The sequence below is a fragment of the Pleurodeles waltl genome, chromosome 6 (genome assembly GCF_031143425.1).
Source record: "Pleurodeles waltl isolate 20211129_DDA chromosome 6, aPleWal1.hap1.20221129, whole genome shotgun sequence".
NCBI lineage: Eukaryota > Metazoa > Chordata > Amphibia > Caudata > Salamandridae > Pleurodeles > Pleurodeles waltl.
The window spans coordinates 997,076,935-997,102,507 of record NC_090445.1 but is presented as its reverse complement, the minus strand read 5'-3'; the positions used below and the strand labels follow the sequence as shown (position 1 = coordinate 997,102,507).

At 41.5% G+C, this 25,573-nt stretch overlaps 1 protein-coding gene across 1 annotated transcript in view; it reads left to right on the top strand.

Annotated features, from left to right (window-relative positions):
* The window catches only part of ASAH2 (N-acylsphingosine amidohydrolase 2), a 302,407-nt gene that overhangs the window by 172,172 nt on the left and 104,662 nt on the right, over positions 1-25,573 (top strand). Inside the window, exon 14 of the mRNA XM_069242459.1 lies at positions 8,127-8,242. Within this exon, the coding sequence (XP_069098560.1) occupies positions 8,127-8,242 (116 nt within the window). The remainder of the gene's footprint in view (positions 1-8,126; positions 8,243-25,573) is intronic.

Sequence of the window (25,573 nt, the reverse complement as noted above, 5' to 3'; positions counted from 1 at the left end):
AAGGTCATTATCAGTAGGGAGGCGCTGTGTGCAGTGCCGCCTTGGCTGATTATAACCTGCACCGGCCCACCGGCCCGTCGGGATCACCGATCCTGGCGGCAACGCCTGTACCCTGGCAGTAGGACCGCCAGGGTCGTAATGTGGTGGTCAGGCGGCCACAGCAGCAACGGTCTAAACCGCTACCCTGAGTCTGGCAGTCTACTGACCGCCAGACTTATAATTAGGCCCAATATTTTTGTCATATAGAACCATAATATATTTGCTAACAATATTTCGGACACAATGTCTCTGTCACTTTATATTTATGATCATGATATTCTGTCAGTGATCCAGGATAACACAAGCCATGCCTTTCAATGACTTGACCCAGAGGGTCTGCACGAATGTTAAATAACAGGAGTGAAAATGCTGGATCATAAAGGCCTGAGTTCACCAGTTACATATAGTTCTCCTTAGTCTCGTGCTTGAAATCCCATCTGAAGGAAAGAGGTAAGCTACTGTGAAAATCCCAAGCTTTCTCAGATGTCATAGTCAAACTCAATCATAAAACTTGTTGAAAACTCCTAAAAAAAATAAGAGGTTGTCAGAGACACTCATCAGGACAAATATATTTGTTCACTGCCATAAACTCAAACTCAATGATGCTACAATTGTCAGGCAAATTAGCAAACAAAATTTCCAACCTGATAAATAATTCCTTCAAGTAATGGTTTTGAGGGCCTAGTACCAACCAGTCTGAAAGCACACCAAATGTACAGTAGCACCAGATCATGGCAAACTATGACATACCTACATCAGAGATGATTGACTACATTGTGAAGAGGTACAGTGAGCCTGGGAATGGAGTGGCAAGCAAATAAATGATGGAGTTAGGCCCAGATCTGTGACTGGGGGTGAATGATTTTTTTAACCAATCCGTCCATCAAATACTCTTTTTGCATTGGTCGCCCTAAGTGGCAAGGGTATGCCCTGACATGGGTCCTGTGCTCGAAACACCACCAGTTTCAAGCCAGCCTTGCTGATAAGGGTTGATACCCCCAAACTGGTCCCAGGGTGCTTGTTTCTGGTCCAGGTACGACATGACCTGGCAGTTCAGGCTGGACTGTTCTCATGGGGACCACGGTCAAGACTGATTTGCATGTGGATGGGTCCAAACTTGAATGGCATAGCTGGAGGTGAATGTTTGATTTGGTCAGCAGTCTGTTCATCACCTGTTCGTTTTGCGTGGGTACAAAGTGGGCATTGTAAATAGTAGGAAGTCATTGCCATGCTTCAAAAATGTGGAAGAGTCATGTACAGGTCACTGAAATTCCATGTAAAGGTTTTGATGTAGAGAGGACTGAATATAGTTACAATGTGACTCCTTCAAAAAGGAAAAGTGAATTTTATGAGGTAACATCTCTGACTAGTATAGTGAAGAGGGACAGCAGACACTAGCAAAATCTATATTTAATAAATTGCAATAATAATATGAAATCTTTACCATATACATGGTTTCTGCAATGCCACTGGACTTTAAACCCTTGAGGAACCAGATAAGTTTGACTGGAAACAGTGGAATCTTTAAACCACATCTCTCTTATAAAGAACTGGTCAAATGAGATTAATAATGATCAATTGCTTGTATAACACAAGTTCCTAAACACTTTACATAGGACAATTCTGAATATAAATATTACAGTCCCACCAAAGCAGGCCCTCGTTTTATCATTCAGGGAGGAAGAAAAGGCTTAGTTGACCTTTTGGCTTTGACCATCACCCACAGATGTCAGCAGCAAGAGCTTCTAGCTGATGTATCTTATTGTCATCCTTGTTACAGTGGCCAACAATGTCTGGGAGAAGCAGATAGGATGTTTACCAGAGAACATATTAGCCTTTATAAAATGTCAAGGCTACAAATCACAACAATGTCGGTGAGATGCAGTGTGCCTGGAGAGAGCCATAGCCGACAAGCAGTTAAAAAAAAAATATATTTATTTATTAACTTTTCTTTGGTTCAACACCTACAGGAGCTTGTATAACAAATATCATACGATCTCGTACATGTGTCGTAAATGTATGAAACTCTTTGTAACAGCAATATACAACCATCTGAATATCCAGGCAACAGGTCTGACCGAGCCACCCATTCCCTCCGCAGCTTGCATGGAAATAGCCAAACTTCACATTGAAATGGCCCGCCTCAAATTTCACAATCTGTGAAGCAGAAATCAGTAGCCGACAAACAGGTTATGCCAAGAGAAAGCGATGAGTGAAACAACCCAAAGGTAGGAAAAAGGCTGCAGTTGACCAAAGCACCGCAAGCAACGAGGTGTAATTCTGAGAGATGCTGATAAATCCAGTGGATGAGACAAAACCAGAAAAGCATCCTCGGCATGCTTTCCACATGAACTGTTGTTGTCTGCTATCTTTCATTGAGCACCATCAGGTCACCCCACGGTTTCAACTTTAGGGTGAGCTTCAAGTGAAGGGTCATGGCTAAGGAGCAGAGCCAAGCCTCCGGTATTTCTGAGGCAATGGTGCGGTGGACTCTGAGTTGAGAGAGACCCCAGCACTTGCAGACCTCACGAGGCAGCTCGTACGGGACGTGTTTCACCTTTTCACGGCAGGGCTCTTCCCTGAGGTGTTGCATGTTTGCTACGTAAATCAGCTACACTTTAGAGGGCGCGAGCTCACAGACTGGGTGTGACTGAAACAAGCATTTCCAATGCAATAGGTCCAGCATTCTTCAAACCATGTTAATTGTCATATCTTGACAACAGTGCCCACGAGCAAAAAATAAAAAAACAGGAGTGGAAACTAAGAAAATATGACTTAACAAAATAAAAGAAAGTTAGCTTTACAAAATAAAACTTTGCAATTGTGTCTGTCCTGCTGGGCACGTTTTAGCCAGTCACAAGCCTTCTGTTTGTGGGGCACTGGAAGTTAGAACATAATAATTCTTTAAACATGTTGGGCGCAGCGGAAGGGCACTAATTAAGTTGAAATCAATTAGTGCTTGATCCCTGCTCCACACACAGGAAAGGAAATGATGCCAGACATGCCTTGATGAATTACAAGGCTGTAAAGACGAGTGCCACGCAAACCAACAAATGGTAAGCGACAGGCGGGCTCCAAGCCTTTTACTGAACACAACAGTGTCTTGCATGCGAGATGCATGCTTGAGCGCAGGCACTTGCAAGCTCGACCCTAAAAGCATCAACAGTGCTTGCTTCTCTCCATCACGGGATCTGTACAAATGTAGCAACAGAAGTAGAAACATTGAGGGGCTTATTTACGGGGAATTGGCGGAGGGCAGTGCCGCAAGTCTTCTTGCAGCGCTGCTTCATGCCAATGTGAAAGGACGGGAATGCAGAATTTTGATGCAATACGGTACATTCCTGTCCTTTCCCCCTTCGCTGGCGCACTACTGGCTGCCTAGCACCAATGCAGACACTCTTGCACCATGGTGCAGGGGTGTCTGCCTTGCATACAGGATTGTTTTTGCGCAGGAAGGTGTTCAATCCTGAGAGCCATTTTCCTCTTTCTATAAATTCATCACGTAGCACCAATGGAAGAATTTTTTGAATCCTACTTGAAGGTCTACTTTTCCTATATTACGCTCTCGAGCTATGGCGCTACATGTGATTTTACTGGAAACATTATACCCCTGCTGTTGGCAGCCAGGGCATCCACCTGTACTCTCTTCCCCTCAATATTACCCCCTCTGTCTCCACTGTCCCTCACATCATCCTATGTTTCTCAAACCTACTCTCATGAACCCTTTTATATCATTCAGATTCCTTCTGCTTCTTAAGAACATGCCTTTCACACATTCCCATTTCACACCCGCATGTCTCGTCCTTCTCTTGACATTTTTTCACTTGCATGTCTCATTTCTCTCCGTCCTCTGACACACTGCTCTCTCTGCCACCTTCTTCCGTAGCTCACCCAACACATAGCACAGACACATTCACCACTCTCGTCCTGTACCTTGTCTCACTATTCTCTCTCTTACCTTCCTCTCTCAACTTCCTTTCACATATCTTCCAGTGTCACATTTCTCTCTTGCCCTTCTCTCTATGACCCTCCTCTCTTTCCCAGGCCCTTCCCTTACCGTCCCGCAGTTGCTCAGATTCTCACATGCTCCTGCCGCTGACATAGTTCTCCTGCCTTGCACACTGATCTTTACCCCTCTCCCCAGTTCTCCTTTCCTTTTCAAATTCTTCCATTATCCCATTCCCTCATACTCTCCCTCCTCTCACAAAACGTAATTCCCTTTACACTCCTTCTTCTTCTGTTCACATTGCTCTTTCTCATCTTTAGTTTCTCACACATACTTCCACTTTTTCACTTCTCCAGTGACAGAGACACACAAATGCCAATGATGGCTGAGCTTTTATGCTTTTTATTGGCAGTGAAAATGTCGAATGGATATTTGTCAGATTCACTGGCTTGGAAACAAAGCTTTATTCCACAGCCAGACACTTTTGATTTAGTGCCACTGTTGATGGTGTGTGAAGAGAAAATCCTATGCATAATTGTAGACTTAAATCAATAGTGTGATGATTTGTAGATGAAACGTGGAACTTCAACTGCTGCCATTCCCATTGCTTTCGCAATCCCCTTAGCAGTTAGGCAAGGCCGCATTAATTAATCAGCACACCAGAAGAAAGGAGAAGCAAGCAAACAAAACAAGGGAAGTGGGAAATTAATCTCTGAACCATCCTTAGGTAGAATGCAGGTGCCGGCGGCCTACTGCAAAGGGAAACATAAGACCAACATAATCTTTTAAAAGTACTAAGAACAGTCTATAGTAAATTCCTAAAAACGTGTAAATGATGAACTTACCCTGCTTGAATCTGAATGTAAACCAGGGCTGGAATGAGGCGCTGAATTTCCGCAGAGAGATACTGCAAAATAAATATGGGGAAGCTGAAAGGGATGGAGGAAGAGAAGCAACCACAGACCAAGTAGCAAAAATGTGATCTGAGGAAACACAAAACAATAAAGGTGCTCAATACAAGAAGGCTAGTTGCAAAATCGAGAAAGCGAAATAATCCACCAATTTGCAGTGTTTCCAGACAAAGTTTCACTGGAAGTGCTGCCCTTAAATGCCCATTCTGCCGAAACTGCCCAGATAGCGAAATCGAGAAATACAGAACACATAACCAGAGAACACTATTTGAATATTGAACTTTCCTAAATCAAGATTGTGGCCACCAAGAGAGAGTAGAAATTGAAAAGGAAATGCCCTTCTATTTTTAAAGATGGCTGTCTCATGTGCAGTGGAGGTTCCTTACAGAACCTTCCAAGATTCAAGGTATTTGCTTGTGACAGCTAACAACCAGGCTGCCAGTGGCACCAGCTCCCCCAACCACTGTATGAACACGACACAAGCTTAAGGCCTCAAATGTTGGGTGGGTGATATCGGGAATGAAATCCCACCATGACTCCTACTGCCCCAATCCGACCCCAATTCTTCATAGGTACACATTTGCCCCGTTTAAGCTACCTCATCAGATAATCAAAAGATAAAGCGCATCCACGGGCTCAAGGGCACTGTTGTCCTAAAAAACATATGAGGACATGACCCCACCTAGATTAGATTGTATTCAGCAAATCAATAACAAAATGAACGAAATAAGCCTTTGTGAGATGAATAAAAGAAACCATGAATATTTATCAAATAATTACGGTTTATAAGAAAAGGCAAAATATGATTATTTTCAAAATCACTCAAAAATGGTAAACAACCTTTATGCCGCATTTTTTATAACGAAGTCCTAGTTAATGAAAGCGGAACAACGCTTTCTTTAACCACGACTTTGTTATTTTGTGCCTTAACCACGCATGTCCTGAACAACGAACATGCATGGTTAAGGTACAAACAAGGGAGTCGGCTGAGGAGGACGACGCAGATGACAAGGTGACGAATCAGGTAAGTGGGGGGTTTTAGGTTTTGGGGTGGGGTTGGGGGGGTGGGGCGTTTTTGGTTTTGGGGAGGGGTTGGGGGGTCGGGGGTTTTAGGTTTTGGGGTGGGGTTGGGGGGGTGGGGCGTTTTTGGTTTTGGGGAGGGGGTGGGGGGTCGGGGGTTTTAGATTTTAGGGTGGAGTTGGGGGGTGGGGCGTTTTTGGTTTTGGGGAGTGGGTGGGGGTCAGGGGGTTTTAGGTTTTAGGGTGGGGTTGGGGGGTGGGGCGTTTTTGGTTTTGGGGAGTGGGTGGGGGTTTCAGGGGGTTTTAGGTTTTGGGGTGGGGCGTTTTTGGTTTTGGGGAGTGGGTGGGGGGTCAGGGGGTTTTAGGTTCTAGGGTGGGGTTGGGGGGGTGGGGCGTTTTTGGTTTTGGGGAGTGGGTGGGGGGTCAGGGGGTTTTAGGTTTTGGGGTGGGGTTGGGGGGGTGGGGTGAGGGATGTAGGGTGAATGGTGCCTATTGCTAATGATTTTATCAGGAATGCCTTTACAACGAAATATCGTTGTTAAGGCATTCGTGGTAAAATCATTAGTAGTAAAGACGAGGTCGGTGTTCCGACCTCGTTGTTAAGGTTAGTAGTAGTTTAAGATTCGGTGTTCCGTCATATAACCCTCAAAAATGCTTAATAAATCATATACTGGGATTCGCATTAAGCTTAATACATTGGAGAAATCAGTTGCCAGTATTAGAAGTAGTTTGCATTTAAGATAACAGATGCAGCGTGCTACTTAGGCATAGCAATTATAAACTCATAAAATAAATGGATCCATTCATTTGCTGGCAGAAAAGGCCTTCAGCCGCTATATTTTGTAAGACTGCTTCCACCGAGACTCATCACGAACAGCATGACAACACAAAGCATTAGTGCGCATTCTGCTGTGTGCAGAGTCAGTGAGAAATGCAAACATGGTCACTTTTGAAAACCAAGATGGATTCTGGGTCTAGTTTTGATTTAGTTCGGTCAATACCAAGAAAACATCTTTTTGAAAATGCAGTGTTGTCATATTTAATACAAAACAACCATTACACTAAGCAAATATTTTTTGTTAATCCAAATATCTTGTGCACCCCTTATCTGAACCTGCATGTTATCTCCTTGCAAATTCCCCATCTGGATGAGGGAGAAGAGGCACACAATGTGTAACATTACAGACACTGTATCCAACAGGAAGAATTTGAATAATCTTCATTCGATAGGGCACACCTGTATTGTGAATAGGTTATTTGTGATCTTGAATATGCTTTAAATAAACTGCAAACGTAGCAATTTGTGTAGTACTTCCACTTTCTGAAGTGTAGCACGTATTTTTAGTCCCTCCAAATTGAACATTTCTACTTTCTTAATTTGATGCATGTGTCATTATCTTACTGTACCAAATTGGCATCCACGTGGACATTCTTTTACTGTTTAGCTTGTGACAGTTTCTTATTTCATACTAATTGTGAAACACGATAAACATTTTCGGACTCTGGTTTTGAAGGTTATTCTCTTTGAAGGAACTTGCTATAAAGATCCAAGGAGATCTTGTATTACAAGAAGAAAAAGGTAGTCTGGATGTTTGATTCCATGTACGACTTTGAACTCAGTCCCTTAGTTGGGGGCCTCTCTCTGCATTCCCCATCTTTCATACTCTCTCTAGGACTTGCAGTTATAATTCTGGCTCTTATCAAATCTAGATGAATTCAGGCTAGGACCTGGAAATTAACTGTACCTGGCTAGTCAATTTATTACCCTAAGTCCATAATATAATTGATTCTTGTTAATCGTCTCACTCCACTTGGCAAATGGAAGGGAATCGTGCAGTCACTTGAACAGGTAAATATAATACAATTACTTATTTCCATTTACACCACTTAAGTGACATTCAAAAATAGCAGCATCCTTTTAAAGAAGCCTTGTATGTTGCCACTTCCCATGGGTTATTTCTACAAAATTATGGCATATCTTGAATACCTGTTTAAATAAATCACTTATGATGCCTTAAATATTACTGCATAGCGTATGCATCATTGTTTTGTTTTTTTCATTGTTGAATTTCTCTCAACAAGCAAAAATAATAAATAATTTACTACAAAATGTATTTTACAGCTAATAATGTTTGTTTTATGGATGATAAAACAGTGAATTATATGTTTTATCACTAGAAAATTAAAACTGACAATATTTCCTAACAACAGGAGCTACGGAAGGCGATCCTATTTGGGATGAAATCATCGCCCAATTCCTCAGAGCACCATCCAATGAAACTAAAGATTGTCATAAACCTAAGCCAATTCTTTTCAGTACCGGTGAGGTATGTACCTTCTGTCTTTATATACATATACTCTTAGTGGAAGGCTTGAGGAATTGTTTGCAATTTATAAGTAGGAATGCATCAATGTAATCCTTGATAAAAGGGTATGCACAGACAGTGCCATACCATTCTGAAGCATTCATTTGGCAATCTAACTTGTGTATTATGATATTACTTTACACCATGTTTAAAGCATCTTCCAACCCAGAAATTGTTAATGTAACATGTCTACTTTTGGTTTTGCCATTGTTATGTAAATTGAGTCAGATGGGTAACTGGATTGTCAATATTACGTTTCCCTAAAATGAAAACATAATCAAACCCTGCAACAAAAACCTGACATGCAAAAGCAACAATAAAAAGGAACATCGCTTGGCTCCTTCTACAATCAACAGAGCATGAATATACATAACCAAGTGAAAGGGGAATTGTTTTAAGCTAACATGGCAAACACAGACAAACCAAGAACATTAACAGGTTAAAGGCAGTGAAGCCAGATGAAACATAGATATCTGAGATTAGATTATATCACTGACAAAACAATTTTTAGATCATCTGAAATGGTTTAAAACTAATGGCCAGCCCAAACAAGTGACATGTAGGTAATTTCTTAAGGTGCTAGTTTGACTTCATAATGTCAGTATCAAAAGTCACATCAGTGTTTACCATCTACCATAGCCTCAAAGGTTAACACTATCTGAAATAAATGTGAGCACAATATGCACTTAGGTGAGCACTATTTTTCAACAAAAATGTATCTGCATTTTCTTAAGAAAAAATGTTTCATTTGTGTACGACATACTAATAAGAGGAACTATGAATAGCCTAAACAGGGATGTAAGATAATCTATGAACAAGTGATATTGATAATTAAAACAAATTGACTCCAATGTTTCAGGACCCCTGCTACACAGTTCAGCAGTGACACCATTTATGATTTAGTAAAGTAATGGAAACAATATGAAAACAGACCCTCTTTTAGTTTTCAGTCTTTGTCGCGAGGAGAGAGAGAGAAAGAGAGAGAGAGAGAGAGACATGCCTTCACAGTGAAGAATATTAAGATGTGTTTCCATCGTTCACTATGGAATTGAGGAAAATATACCTGTTTCTTAAGTTATACTAGATTCCAATAGCACAACGTTTTTCAAAGATAGCATTGTTGTCCACTTTAGAAATGGGCAATTAAAGGCCCAGTTATTAGTGTTATTTTTAGAGAGTAAGATTAATAAATTGTTAGGATATAATGGACAAATTTGGATGTGTGTATCAAAATAGTTTAATTTATTAAATAAATTTTATATGTTGGAGTTTAAACATGTGATTGCTGTTGAAAAATGGTTTATACCGTTTTTGGAATGTGGAAATGCTTTGCAGAAGGTAGAAGTAAGATTGTACTGATTCTTCATCCTGATATCAAGAGGTTGATGGTAAGTTGGATAATGTCTTGCCATTAAGAATCTGTTAAACAAGCTTGTTTGTGTTTGGAGACATTTATAGTCAAACACTTGCTTAGAATATTTTTGCTAGGTCTTCCCAACAGTATTTTTATTGTGAAAAGTTTTCAGGTGTCAGATCAGGGTTGCTTGCGGGTGCGTAAACCAGCTGCGATATTTGCTTGTGGTGATGCTTGCAGGGCCAAGAGGAAGCAAGGAGAGGACTGCTGTAAGCTGGCAAGTGCAAAACTGGTACCACCATCCAGATGAAAGCAAACTAAAGCCCAAAAGTCGCTGACCAGAGAACTTAGCTGCCAGGGAAAATGATCCCTGTTGGTCTGTGCCCCTAGGTGCTGCCACAAGGCACTAAGGGGCTCATTTATGAGCTCCTAGTGCCACCGGAGTGCCACTTTTTGTGACACTCTGATGGTGCAGTGCACTGCCTTTATTTACAAAGCGGCATTAAGCCACTTTTTGTGGCTTAGCACCACCTTTTAACTATGGCAGCACTTTATGTGGAAGGGGTGTGCATGGGTGTTCCTGTGGGCGTTCCACAGCAACACACATTGCATTTTAATGCTGCCCCGGTTTCACTAGATTTCATAAACCTGAGGCATTGCTTTCATTTCTCCTCGTTTTTTGCTCTTTCTGTGTACAGAAAGAAAAATCGCCATTGAAGATTGTTTTGTGCAGGAAGGTCACCCTTCCTGCACAAAAACAATGTCCCCTGCAACACAGCCATCCTTTGGCCATGGTGCAAGGGTGGCTGGGTTGGTGCTTGGCAGCAAATTTAGTGCTGGTGCAGGGGAAACACAGCGATGCATAGTATTCTTGTTAATACAGCTCATACCTGCGTTTCTAAAGTGGTGCGGCACTGCCAATTTTGGCACAGAGCCGCACCACTTTATTGTAAATGAGGCCCAAAGGCCCTAATTTATATTAAGATGGACAGTCTGCCATTCCGCCATGGGGATGGAGTAAATTTCTCTATCACTATGATGAAGAGACCGCCCACCTGATATATAAATGACTGCCAAGCATGCAGTCATTATTAAAGGCGTTGGCAGGAACCTCTGTTACAGTGGTTCCCGTCAATGTATTTTACTGTTTGCTGCAGGGCTGTGTTGGAAGGATACAGCCTTTCAGCAAACAGTATTCTTTTTTCTTTTCAATATTTATTTTCAAAAAGAAAGCCCTGAAATGGGATTTTCTTTTTGAAAAGTAAAAAACACAATGAGTGCTCCCTTCACCATGAAAGGCTTCTCCCATGGTAAGGAGAGCATTAGAATCGTTTTATTGTTTTTTATCACCAGGTTTTTTTCCTGGCGGTAAGGATCAGTAAACAATGACTGCATGTCCACCCATCCAAATTGGGTGGGTGGACATGTAACCATTTTTTCAACAGTCCTTACTCCCCAGGGCCAATGGAGAAGTTTGGCCATGACGGAGACAGAGAAGTCTCTACTGTGGCCAAACTTAAGAACCCATTGCAATTACATTTGGTGGGTGGACCACTATCCTGCCGGGGAGGGAACTCTGTTACTGTTGCGATGGAGTACCCTCTCTGTCAATATATAAAGGAGGCCTAAAGTACATTTGATTTTAGGAGACATCCTGATTCAGTTTACACAATATTCTAGCGCAGATAGACAGAAGTGAGGTGAGAGTGGGCATTGCTGTCTAGTTTGTCTTGTCTTATGTGTGTATTATTTGTGTAGAACAGAAGATTTTAAGATGGATAATATCCCTTTTGGATTTGGGTATTACAATTCTTCCTATAAATATCCTGATACATTAGCACAGTCAATAAGTGGGTAAATAGGAGCTTTTTCAAAGTGAGTATATCATGTAAACAGTATTTTGTCAGGACCTAGTGAGTTTCAAGTTGTCAAGAACTTTACAGCAGCTAAGATATCAGCTCTATTTCTTTCTCTTTTTCAAACTCATAATTTTTCAATAAGCTTCAATATTTGTAGTTCTGTAAGAAGGCAAATATGTTGGAATTAGAGGGAGTGCAGTATTTGGCATTTCATTTTTACAACTAGAGGTAATACTGAATGCAAATGTTAGTATTACCTCCAGATCTGATCAAAATATAAGTGTAGTTGTATACTTTCTTCTTAACCATATCACTTTATTCACCTATGCTTTTATAACTATATTTGTGCCATTATGTATATGTAGATATATTTATGTTACTTGCTCTTAATATTTCTTTGTGGTAAATAGTTCATTTAAATAATCACATATGAGAAGGCCAACAAAGCTCTGCTGTCTGAAATGTTATATTTGAGCAAAATTATCCAAGGTAGAAGGCAATCCCACGGAGCTATTGATTGAAGTGGAGTCATAGGGCCATAGGCAAAGGTGAGAACTCTGCTCCACTCGGTTAATATTGGCACTGTAAATCAGACCCTTAAATTTTGGGGTGAAATTCACAAAACTGTTTGGTAGATATTGCATTTTCATCTGACTACGTAGGGAAGCACAGCTGCTGGATTGTTTTTGGTGATAAGTGTTGTATTGTAATAGAATGTGGTAACTAGTTGTTGCCTAGTGATGGGATGAAGGAGCCAGAATGTTGGGAACGTTGGCTGGCAGTTGGTGGAAGAGCCTGCCAGGGTTGGACGTAGTATTTGACTTGGAAATAAAAGCACATCTTGTTTAAATGAGCCACGACACCGGAGTGTCTTTTCAGTGGCGATGAGGATGGCTCAATTAATCAACCCTGGTGGTGCTGAGAGGTGCTGAGAAGCTTGCCGCAGAAGCGTAGTTATGAACGTTGTGAATGACCAACTTGTCTCTGTTGGTGCAGCGATCCAAGGTGAACCGACCGTGTAATGGATAAACTTTAATCTGCCCAGAAACGTGATTTTTTTTAAGGTACGGTGAAGAGACTCTGGCTTGTTTATGAACGTAGCGGTTGAAGGAGGGCGGGGCGGTTTTTAAATAACTGAGAAGCGCATTATCAGTGTTTACTGAGGACACAAATGTGTGTAAGGAAAGAAAAAGAAGAAAGAAATTTTATTTTCGACTTTTTTTTCTGTAACCGTTGTTGGGCCGCGCGGCCGTGTAGTCGCGCGGTCACGCAGTGCTGGGCCATTCCTGCAAGAGTACACGCGGTGACGTAGGCATGTGAGTGCTTGTCCAGCGTCTTCACCGCGCATCGCGTCTCCAAGGGCAACGAGAATACAAGAAAAAACACTTCCGTAGCAACACGCAAGCGGTTTACAAGTCGTAAAAAAAGAAAAAGTAGACACTTTAAGAAGGCACATCAAGTTATACTCGCAAACTGTATATACACAACTCAGCGGGTTGAGAGCAATGTAAAACCATTTACTGTTGATGAGCCTGATGTGAGTGACTTTCTTTGAAACGCGGCAGATGAAGAAAGGATTGGTATAGATACATAAAAAAAAAAAGGGGGATTCAAAGGCATATGACTTTATTTGCAAGACTCAATTTAAACGTATTATTATTAGTAAATCTAAGCAGTGTGGAGAAAAACATGCAATCAATAATGCCACCTCCAATATTTTTGAGTATGCCGGGTGAACCCTGTATGCCTTGGGAAGATTGGCGTGAAGCATTCGAAACGTACTTGGAAGCGCTGGGTGGGGCCATTTTTACTGCCAAAAGAAAATTAGCTTTACTTAAGCATAATTTAGGTGTTGAGGGGAGAAAGGTATTGAAAGCATTACCCAGTAACGAGGTGTTGGAAGCTAATGGTGATGGCTCTGATGAAGAGGTTGAGAATAATGACATATATGTAAGAACTATGACGGCGTTAGAAGAGCATTATTGCAGGATATTGAGTATAGTTGTAGAATGGCATAGATTTTTCTCGAGAACTCAATCACCAAGTGAAACTATTGATCAGTATGTATGTGCATTGCGATCACTGGCTAACACATGTAGATTTAAGGATTGACATGAAGAAATAATACGTGATCAGCTGATAAGCCATACTAAGGATAGGAAAATACAAGAAAAATGATTATCTCTAAGGGATCCATCGTTAGATGAGGCATTGTCTGCAGCAAGACGTATTGAAGCAACGTCTAAATACATCAGGGAATTAGAGAAAAGAAATAATATGAATGAAACCGACATAACTGTCCAAGAAGTAGACAAAATTAAGTGTGAAAGTGATAGTACGAAAGCTGGAAAAAGAAAGTGTTATAGATGTGGTAGCATAAAACATTTAGCATTTGCTTTGCATTGTTTGTGTGAGGAAACTTTGTTTGGAGGATGTGAAAGAGATTAAAGGGTGGAAGTGCTAATGTTGCAAGGAGTAGCCTTAGATGGTACAGCTGAGGATGGTGATGTGTTGATGTTGGGGAATAATGACTACAGACCACCCAAATGTGTGGTGGAACTGAATTGAATACCGGTGAGTATGTGGGCGGATTCATGTTCTCCGCATACGTTAATTTATAAAGCGACTTGGGCAAGAATAGGTGAAGTGAAATTGTTTGAAGCTAAAGTGAATCTGATGGGATATGGTGGAAACAAAATACCTGTAATTGGTTACTTCCGAGGTGAGATAGAATTCAAGCGGAAAAGAATATCGAGTGATATTTATGTGGTTGAAAGTGGAAAGTGTTTATTAGGTTGGGGCGAACAAAAGGCTTTGGGTGTTATACTAAATCCTAATGCAGAAGAGCAAGTGTTAACTGTGGCGAGTGAAGATGAGAAATCGAACAAGTGGAAACTAGAATTCCCTATATTGTTTGGTGAAAAATTGGGGTGCTTGCGAAGATTTCAACATAAAATTGTACTGAAGGAAGGGGCTGTGCCCAAGGTGCATAAAGTAAGAGCTGTTCCTGTAGTGTTAAAAGAAGCGTTGACAAATGAGTTGAAAAGATTGCTGGAAATGGAAGTAATAGAAGAAGTAGAGTCCTCGGAATAGCTGAGCCCATTGGTTTTGGCGCGCAAACCGAATGGCAAAATTCATATGTGTGTGGACTTAAGGGATCTTAATGAAAAAATTTGGATAGATAGGCACCCGATACCGAACATTAACGAATTGTTGGCTAGTATCCTGGGTGGTGAGATTTTTTCCACCCTTGATCTATCAAATGCTTACCACCAGATCATGTTACATCCGCATTCAAGACATCTAACATCTTTTATAACTCCGGAAGGGGCGTTCAGGTTTATACGCATGCCATTTGGATTGGCATCGGCCTCGGCGTTGTTTCAGAGAGTCACGCAAAATTTATTGGGAGATATTAGTAATGTAAAGTTCTTCCAAGACGATGTATTGGTGTGGGCAGAAAACGTGGAGGAACATAATGTGGTAATAAGGAAAGTATGTTCCGTATTAGAGGAGGCAGGATTAACAGTAGAAATGAAGTAGTGTAAATTTGAATGTAGAAGTGTTGAGTATTTAGGTCATACAGTATCGGGTGATGGTACAAAACCAAAAACTAACTTACTGGAAGCGATCGAAAAAGCACCGAACCCATCGAACAAAGACCAACTAAGATCCTTCCTAGGTTTAGCGGAATATTATGCAAAGTTTGTGAAAAACTTTGCAAATGTTGCTCAGCCATTGCATCGTATGATGAAAAAAAAATTGAAATTTGAATGGTCTAGAGAGTGTCAACAAGCGTATTCTGCGTTAAAGCAGTGTGTCATCAACGCAGTAGAACTGAAAACTTTTGTAACAAGTGATCATACTATTGTGTCGACAGATGCGAGTATGCACGGTCTGGGAGCAGTGCTAATACAGTCACACAAAGGAAAAGAACGTGTAGTCGCATTTGTTTCAAGGACATTGAAGGGAGCCGGAGCGACATACTCTGCTATAGAAAAGGAAGCCCTTGCCTGTTGGTGGGGTATTAAGTATTTTAGGAACTATGTATGGGGAAGGAAGTTTGAACTGAGAACAGACCATAAACCGTTGATCCACGTGTTTACAACGAAGGGTGCCTATCGAGCATCTTCTAGAATAGCGAGATGGGTATACAATCTGCAAGAGTATGATTTTACGATATGTTATGTGCCGGGGGTGAAGAACGTGAACGCAGATTGCTTATCCAGATTACCGATTGAGAGTCATGTGGACGAAAATGAAGAAGAATGGTTGATTGCAAGCATCCAAGATGTAGAGACTGGTGCGATAAATGAGGAACTTTGGCGGAAGTCAATTGATGAGGATATGGATTTGCAAGCATTGAAGGAAAATTTGGGAATGCATTGGTCCGAATTGGAAGGTCATACTAATCAGATAGCAAACTTCAAGTGTGTGTGGTCAGAATTGTCGAACCTTGATGGCTTGTTGAGGCACGGTAACAGATTGATTGTTCCACACAAATTGAGAGAAAGATTACTGGGGATATTGCATGAAGGTCACAGTGGCATGTTGGGGATGAAGAGAAAGGTGAGGGAAGATTTTTGGTGGCCGGGGATGGACAGAGATGTAGAGAGATTTGTCAGGAACTGTGTGGAATGTGCATGCAGTGATAAATCCCATGTGGGGGAAAATACACCAGTGGTTCCATTTCCATTCCAGGACAAACCGTGGCAGAAGGTGGGAAAGGATATATGTGGTCCTTTTTTGTTAGGCACGGAAGGCAAGTTTTTTATCATAGTAATGATAGATTATCATTCCAAGTGGCCTGAGGTAAGTGTTGTGAAGGACGTAAGGTCAAATATGATAATAGAGTTTTGCGAAGAGGTGTGGAGGAGAGAAGGTTATCCAGAGGTAGTTGTCACGGACAATGGTCCACAGTTCACATCCAGTGAATCTGGTGATTATGTGGAAAGGTGTGGAGTAAGACATATTAGAACAGCTGTAGCACATCCCAGGGAGAATGGATTGGTTGAAAGGTTCAATAGGGTGCTGAGCGAGAATATTCAATTGTCGGTGCAAAATGGTCTGAACTGGAGGAAGGAAATAAAGAATCTTTTGTGGAATTATCACACTACCCCACATTCCCTCACATTGAAGACCCCATTTATTTTGTTAAAAGGTAGGAAGCCGTGTACCAAAGCTGTGCCTGGGTGGATGGGCAAAGCGGGAAGAGGTAAAGTAGATGAGGAAGAAGTGTTGAGGCGTGTAAGGGAAAAGCAGGAAGTGTACGATGAGAGGAACAAGGAAGGTTGGAGGAGAGGAAGGTTGGAAATTGGTGATTGGGTGAGGACGAGGGTGTGGGACAAAACAAAAAAGGGTTTGTCCAAATGGTCGTCACCTAAGCGTGTGGTGAAGGTGAATGAGTATAGTGTGGAGTTGGAGGATGGAAGAAGATGGACTGCAGCAGAGTTGCGGAAGTGGTGTGTGATGAGGAATGGTGGTCCGTGTGGTGAAGTGAATAAGGATGAAGGTAGGCAAAGGAGATTGGTGGGAAGACCTGTGCGTTTAAATGACTACGTAACATGAGTAATCTTATACGAAGTGAATATAAAAGAGTGTATGAATTAGAGGATATATGTAGAGGATGATACATAATTATAATTAAGTTGGTTTAGTTTATTTTGTTTGGGTTATCTGTCTGTTAAATTGCATATTTTGTTTTTAATGCATAGTAATGTTATCCTTCCAGGTTAAAAGCTATTCTGTTTGTGGGAAAAGGGGGAGATGTGTTGTATTGTAATAGAAGGTGGTAACTAGTTGTTGTCTAGTGATGGGATGAAGGAGCCAGAATGTTGGGAACGTTGGCTGGCAGTTGGTGGAAGAGCCTGCCAGGGTTGGATGTAGTATTTGACTTGGAAATAAAAGCACATCTTGTTTAAATGAGCCACGACACCGGAGTGTCTTTTCAATAAGGATCTGCCATTTTTGTCATGTTGACATGCATTGTAGTTAATGTCTGCTTTCGAGGGTTCAAAAGAAACAACTATAAAGGGTGATAACAGATTTTTGTCACAATATAAATCAGTTGTGGGTGGTATCCTATTGCTTTAGGTACTTTGGTGAGTTGTAAGGTGATTTCATTCTGTGAAAAATGTTTTCCTCTACTGGGATTTGATGAAGCATGTTTGAGAGAAACCGTTTTCTCTCATGATTCTCTTATAGAAGTCACAGAGGGTGCTCCAGAAGATAAAATGAAAACATGTTTACTTTAATTCCATGTGCAATAACTGACATGCTTAGTGAAACAGCAGTAGTCCGTCATTTACCCCCCAGCGTTCCATTTGTAGCTTTAGCACAGAGTTCTAATTGATAACCTAGCGCCAACTTTCTGTATTCAGGCTATGTGAAGCTTTTCTAAATGCCATGTTGTTCAAATGAGAGCTGCAGAACTGAAATCATTTCTTATGGAGCAAACTGAAATAAATGAGTGTTGAGGTGTTAACGTATCTAGTCTTGTCAATGATTCTAAACCTGTCTGATCCAGCAGCATGTCTCCCATATAGGCACAGTCAGTGATCTGGTAATCATTCTAGGTCTGTATTAGAACTCTGTGGTCCTCACAGGCAATTGTTAGAGGAAGAAAGTGTAGTGATATGTGGGTTGATGCTGTCTGATTTCCACTACATCTTACTTGAATATATGGGAGGTTTTTTGGTATGCTCTGTAATTTTCTTGCGATTTGTCTGAGATTTTGAGATGTGTGTGGAGAATATCCTCACAAAAATTTATTTGGAGAAAGTTTGTTCACAAATCGAAAATCTTTGACGTAGCTGTTATAGGCAGATATACCTTTTTTCCTCCACCAGCAATCCATACATTCTAAAATCCCTTCCTCATGTTCTATAATCCATCACTAGGTCAACATAAATAACGGCGTTCTAAAATGAGCAATAATTTCCTTATGATGTTAACATCACAACACACCTCCCCCTTTATATAACCAACACAAAACCCTATTCTAAATTGGTACCTTATAAACAAAGTCATTCAATGAAGTAACATGCACCGTACGTACAACTGTTAAAACACAACCCACATCCATAGTAATAACATTTAAGTATGAAACAGTTTCTACACAGCATTTCAATTAGTCACAAATATAATCTTTCAATTTCACTGGTTTAGCCACAGCATGTCCAAATATACTGGTTGTATTACCCACTTCTGGATTTGGTCTCAATTGTCCTCGTTCTCTTACAATTTGTTCACCAGAAGTCCCTTGATTCTCCAGATTTTGGTACCATTCCTCATCAATCATCCAATCCAGTTTTTTATTTGTCCAATCCTGGACATTGCATGGTATGGGGCAATTAGAGCAAATCTCATCTTTACCCTTGCACAAGGAAGATGAATTGAGACGCCCCACTTTACCATCATTTAGCAGTACAGAATTACAAAAAATCTGTTGAATTTCTAAAGGTTGTGAAAACCTACCATGCCTTTCCTTCAGCATACCAACAATTTTTACTCAAATACGATGACCCACCCTAAAGTTGATTGGTTTACAATTATGTTTCTTGTCATAGTGTCCTTGTATACAGCTTGTGCCAGAGACATTTTTTCAATTACAATGCGTGGTGAGCAGTTAGATTTTTAGAAGTCCTAGTTCAGTCCACATTTTCTTTAGAAAACTAAGTCGTACCTCTCATCAACTCAAAAGGACTACGGCCTGTATAAACAAACAAAGTGATCCGACAAGCCCAAACGTTGCAGAGCAATCCCTTCCTCCATCCCAATTTATTGTTGCAGGCCAGCTGAATGGCTCCATTAATGACATGGTTGAACCGTTCCACAGCACCATTACCTGCAGTATGATACACTAAGGTAGCTTTATGTGTAATATCACTCCTACTCAAAAAAGATTTGAAGGCCAATGAGGTAATTGTGGGCCAATGTCATTAACTAAATATTAAAGTAATTTCAGAAAGACTTTATTCAAAAACTGCACCACAGTATTAGCATCTGCCTTACTTACAACCATTTAGTAAAATGGTCTATTATGACAATCAAATACTGGTTCATCATTTGCTCAAATCAGCCCAGTTGTATCAATTCCTAATCTTTCCCACAACATATGAGGACTACAAATGGACATAAAGATGGTCTGAATGTGGACTATGCTTTGTCAGAATTCTCACAATACAATCTCTCACCTTCCTTTCAATGTCCAAATCTACACAAGTCCACCAATACAAACTCTTTAATCTACATTTATGGCCTCATTACAAGTTTGGCGCTCTCATCACTAGACTGCCAAACTCATGGGAAGGACGCTATTGCCATATCGGTGATGTTCCCCCAAGCATATTACAGTGTTCCTGCTGGGCTGAGCGGCGGAATAATTGTTTTACATGTTCTAGTCCAGTAGGACAATATCCTAACAAACCAGCACCCTCGGAAGGCCACAGTGCGCATTCCGAGCGGGCTGGGCAGGGGGCACCTATACTGTCCATGCCCTGGGCAGCTGCAGGGCCCCCATGTGGCCCCGCACACTACCTTTCCGGCAGCCTTTTCATGGTTGGCTACCCGCAATGAAAAGGCTGACAGAAAGAGGGATTGCATTCAGCCAGGTGGTGCAGTGTTCAGTGCTGCCATAGTTGGTTGCAAGCCGGATGCCATCATGCCATTGGGAACCATGTTCCCGGCGAGGATGGTAGTCCTTTGGCGGTCCAACCACCAAAGTAATCATTTGGCCCTCAGACGGCAAAAGCAGCAGCGGTCCACGGACAACCGTGAGTTTGACGGTCTCATTACTGCAAAACTCATAATGAGGCCCTTAGTCTTACCAATTGCTAATTGTCCTTTATGACAAAAACCCAATAACTTGGGTCTCAAACTTGCTGGGGGAATTCCTCTGCCATTTCTCATAACCATCTCCCCTTTGAAGAATAATTTGTGTCTCAGTTCCCAATATGTTACCAAATCTTTGTTTCATTTCTTTTTCTCAGGCAAATCCTTATTAATCATTTTATTTACTTCTAAAAATACTAGATCCTTCTGTTAAGCATCTTTCCATTCCTCACATGTTAAACTAGGAGTATAATTTGTAATTTTGACCACCCAAAATTCCTCACAATCATCCTTACACGCTTCTTTCAAAGGTAGTGGCAACCTACTAAAAAAATCTGGCAGAACGTTTATCACACCAGGGGTATAATACACTTCATAATTGTAGTCTAAGGGTTTAACAGACATACGAGCAAGACTTGGTGATGCACTTTACAATCCCTTAGTGAAAGGAACTTTGGTAAGTGGCCTGTGATAACTGTGTACAACAATTTTCACCTCCCAAGTGAACTGTTTGAAGTGTTCAAGACCCCTCATTCAAGCAAGTGCTTCCCATTCAATAACATGATACTTTTCTTCTTTAGGAGTTAGGAATGAGAATCAAAAGCAACAGTGCATTTTTTGCCCCACTTGTCCATTGTTGATAAAACTGCACATATGTCTTTGCTGCTAACCTCCATCATAACAGCACTCTCCAAGACAGGAGCAAATCCTTGTAAATTGGGTCCACAACATATTTCAGACTTACGAGAAAGGAAAGCTTCTTAACATTTTGTAGATCACTCAAATTTTTTTTTTTTTTATTTGAGTATCTGTACAGTATACGTTTTCAATTAAAAATGCTTTCCAAATTCAGAATAGGATTCAGACAGATGAAAAAATGCTCGTTCATTATCTTTGCTCTTTGGTATAGGTGCATCTCTAATTACTTCTTGTAGCACTCTTTTGGGCTTGACACCTTCACGCATAACCGCATGACCTGAGCACATAACTTGGTTCCTGGTAAACTGACATTTACTATATTTTGCTGTCAGACCCCCTTTGCTCTAAAATTCTCTGTACCTGGGTGAGTTTTAAGTTGTGAAATCACAGCGAAAACAGGTGGAGAATGCCAGAGGTGCTCGCACATTGATACAGGTTTATCTAATGTCCATCAGTAATTGTCTTTTTCAAGCAAACAGCTAGTAATGGGTGCCAGGCTAGCCATACACCTGCCACCTCAGGTGTAGAAGGAACGCACACTGCAAGCAGTGAGTGGTAGCCTATATAATAGGAACATAAAGGCCAGGGCACACCCAGAGTGAAATTTCATATAGTAGATCCAAGTAGTACTCCAAGAATTGAATCGAAGTCCGGCAAGTAGGTGACACTGGATATTTATTGCAGGTGAGAACAGATGGTCAGAGTTCCAATCAAATGACCACAATAATATAAGTCCATACAGCAAAAACAGCCGACACGTGTTTCACCTTCAAGACTTTGTCAAGGCTTCAGTTATACGGACAAATGAAAGTCACAGATATATAGCGGAGTCCGGAGAACTCGTTCGGAAGATATAACTCTGTCAGTGAGTCAATCATACTTGACTGATACCGACGCGACCGGCACGGTTGGAATCCACGCGTTACCAGGCTTATCATAGCGCCCTTGATTATCTTTACTCCTCATGATTGACTCACTGACAGAGTTATATCTTCCAAACGAATTCTCGGGACTCCGCTATATATCTGTGACTTTCATTTGTCCGTATAACTGAAGCCTTGACAAAGTCTTGAAGACGAAACACGTGTCGGCTGATTTGCTGTATGGACTTATATTATTGTGGTCATTTGATTGGAACTCTGACCATCTGTTCTCACCTGCAATAAATATCCAGTGTCACCTACTTGCCGGACTTCGATTCAATTCTTGGAGTACTACTTGGATCTACTATACGAAATTTCACTTTGGGTGTGCCCTGGCCTTTATGTTCTTACTGAGTTTTAAGTTATGTTCTTCTCTGGGCCTTCTCATAACCAAGATCCTGTCCTGGAAAACACGGGATTCTTGACACATTTGAATAATTCAGGAATTAACATCTGAAACATAGCAGCCACAGAGGTTATGCTGAAAGGTACCCTCTTAAGCCTAAAAATACCAAAAACGGTCACAAATGTATTGAGACTCTTGCAATCTGGATGTAGCGAACCTGATGGTAGGCTTCGGTCAAATCTATTGTGGGAAACCACTTAATGGTCGTGGTTAGGGACAACATTTCATTAATCCTTTGAAGTGGGAACTCATCTACTAATGTTTTTAATTATTTTCCGGTGATCAATACACAATCTTAATTTGCCATTAGCACTTGTAGCTACTTTTAATGGCGCCACCCATTCAGATGATTCAACTTGTCCTATAATCCTCACAGCCTGTAGGTTGTCTTGCTCTTCAGCAATTTCATATCTTAGAGTTAAGGCATATTCCTTACCTTATGCATACATGGCCTGGCATCAGGTTTTAACATAACCCTATGTTGGAACCTTTTAGTTTACCTTTTTGACTGAAAATTATGTGTGGTTGTAATAAGACTAGCTATTACAATTAGCATAATCCCCACTTCACCTTGGGCCAAACACCCAGGTATTGATGGCCTGGCTTCTGACACATACAACTTTCCTAGCGCTTGTCTATTCTTAAATTTAAATAATAGTTTCCCGTACCCAATCATTTTTATGGGTTCACCCATGATTAGTTTTGGGGCAATATCAGGTGATTCTATGTCCTCACCCAAATTTGTCATACCATACATCTTTGTGTCTGAACTTGTATCAATGGACACATCAACCCCACAAATAGATATCTATAATATCTGTTTCTTCTGATTATCATCCACACTCAAAACATCAGAATCTACATTCAGTGCAAACATGGTCAAGTCTTCATTCTAAGATGAACTTAATCATGTATCTATGTCTACACTCATCACTGAATTTCCCTTCTTGTTTTGTGACATGCTTTATGGAATTGTCCCAAAATTCAGCAGTTTGAACACTTCTGCTTATGTGCAGGGCATTTTTTATCAACGGCTAGATGCCTGCTACCTCCACAGCTGTAACACTTTTTTGGCAACATGTTTTGTTTTAATTTCTTTTCACAGTCAGTTTTACAGTATGAAGAGTCTTTCCTTTCCTGTTGCATACGTGAGGCAGGTTTAATATTTCTTATCTTGGCAACTGTATTACTATCCTCTTTATTTTTTTCTTCCAAAAGATCATCTCTAGCACATATACCAGTAGGTTTACCAATATCTATCACATCCTGAAGAGGCAACTTCCCCTTTGCCCACAAATTATCTTGTACACAAGAATCAGCTGCCAGTGTCACAACTGGATCCTGAATAAGATCATCATGTAGATTACCAAAACGGCATGCAAGAGCTAAATCTTTTTAATGCAATTATAAAATTATCAAAGGACAAGTCTTTACCTTGTTTTCTATGGTAACATTTATAGTGATTAATTGCCACACATAAGGTAGGAGTATGTATCCAAATTCTCTAAAGAGTTAATAAAATATCTCCTTAACCAATAAATCTTTGTTTTTTCTGCTATGATTATAAATGTTTAAACAATCTGGGCCTAAGCATTGCAACAATATATTATTTTTCTTCTCTGGTGTCAGTTCCTCATCATCATGAAAAGTAAATATACTGTTTACAAAGTACTCCTGTCACTTCTCACACTTCATAATCGATTCACCTGAAGCTGGTAAAAATGGGTGCGGTGGCAAGAGATTCCAAATATTGCCAGAGGCCATGTTTATTCCTTGTTAAATTCACAGTGGAAAGTATTAGTTAATATGGTCAATTTGTAAGCAATTGAACTTGTAATTGTAGTGTAAACAACCACTCACCATAGATGCTCCCTTCTGAGGAAAGTGAAAGCAATATGAGGCAATATTTGAAGCAAGATATATATTAAGATAGTACTTGTGGGCGGGGCAGGGACTTGCAAGATGGCCGACAGGATGTGCTCCGAGGAGACTCCTGGCCCACCCCACAACTTCCTTCAAAATCCTGCCTCAATTCATCTGCTACCCACAAGCTAACAGTGACTCACAACGTTTGAAGTGCTCCCCTGCCAGCAAACTGATGATTTGGCTGCTGAATGTGTCCCTGGCAGTGAGTAAGGAGACAGCTGCAAGGAGGGCCTGAGGGCTGTGGATAGGGGGGGCCTGTTTATCAACAGTAGAGACCATGCCTCTTTTGATCGAGCAACGTAATTGGCCCTCAGTGCCTGTTATGTAGCCCCCGGAGGATCACTCTGCTGGAGGGTGTTGCTGCAAGTGACTCAGCCTCCCATTCTCAGAGCAGACAACAGAGGGTGAATACCTGCTAGGGGGCATGCCCCTTTCCTGGTTGGTGCGACCTGCATTGCCTGCCCTCTTCTGAGCTTTCCTGTAGCATGGGAGGAGGCCAGCATAGCGGGACAAAGGACCCTGAAGGGGGAGTGCTGCAGTGTTGTGGCACCGCTGCGTCCGATTGCTGAGGAGGTGCTACGTTGTGCTGATTGAAGCAGAAACCAGTGGGGGGCTTGAGTTAGAGCACCCAGGGACGCCCCTTTCTGGATATCCAGTTACGCTGACTGGGCCCTGGACGACACGCTGCTGTCTGCTGGTGCTGACCACAGGGTTCAGAAGCACTATTTGGTAGAAATCCCTTCTGTACACCCCAAATTTTGATTGAGGACATGGGGCCCCCTACTCAGAGATAACACCACCAGCATAGCTGACTGGAGTGGCTTGTGCCTGGGGCGCAGCAGGGGCCCAATGACTACATCTCTAAGAGCCCGGGACTGCTACTATCTTGAGGACATTAGTCTGGCCAGGAGCCAGTGGGGAACTGATCTCGGTCTGCTCTGAAAGCTGCTGAGCCAGACGGGCCACACTTGGAGGTAACCCAGAAGGATCGGAACACGGGACCCGGCTGATAACTTGGAGGGGTTCTGTGGAGGGTTGCGGGCACTGTTTGCCTCCTCACGGGGCGCAGTAAGAAAACGGGGGCCTCCTGGGCAAAAACCATGGACCTATATACCACTCCTGGTCCCCCTACACAGCACTCTGTGAGCTAAACCCCAGGTAGGGGAGGACTGGCCCGACCCTGCTACCGAAGAGCCTTCCAGGGCAGAGATACTTGCAGCCATCCAGGGAGCCCAGACTACTCTGGAGCACAAAATCGAATCCCTGGCCCTGGAGATCAACCTGCTGCAAACA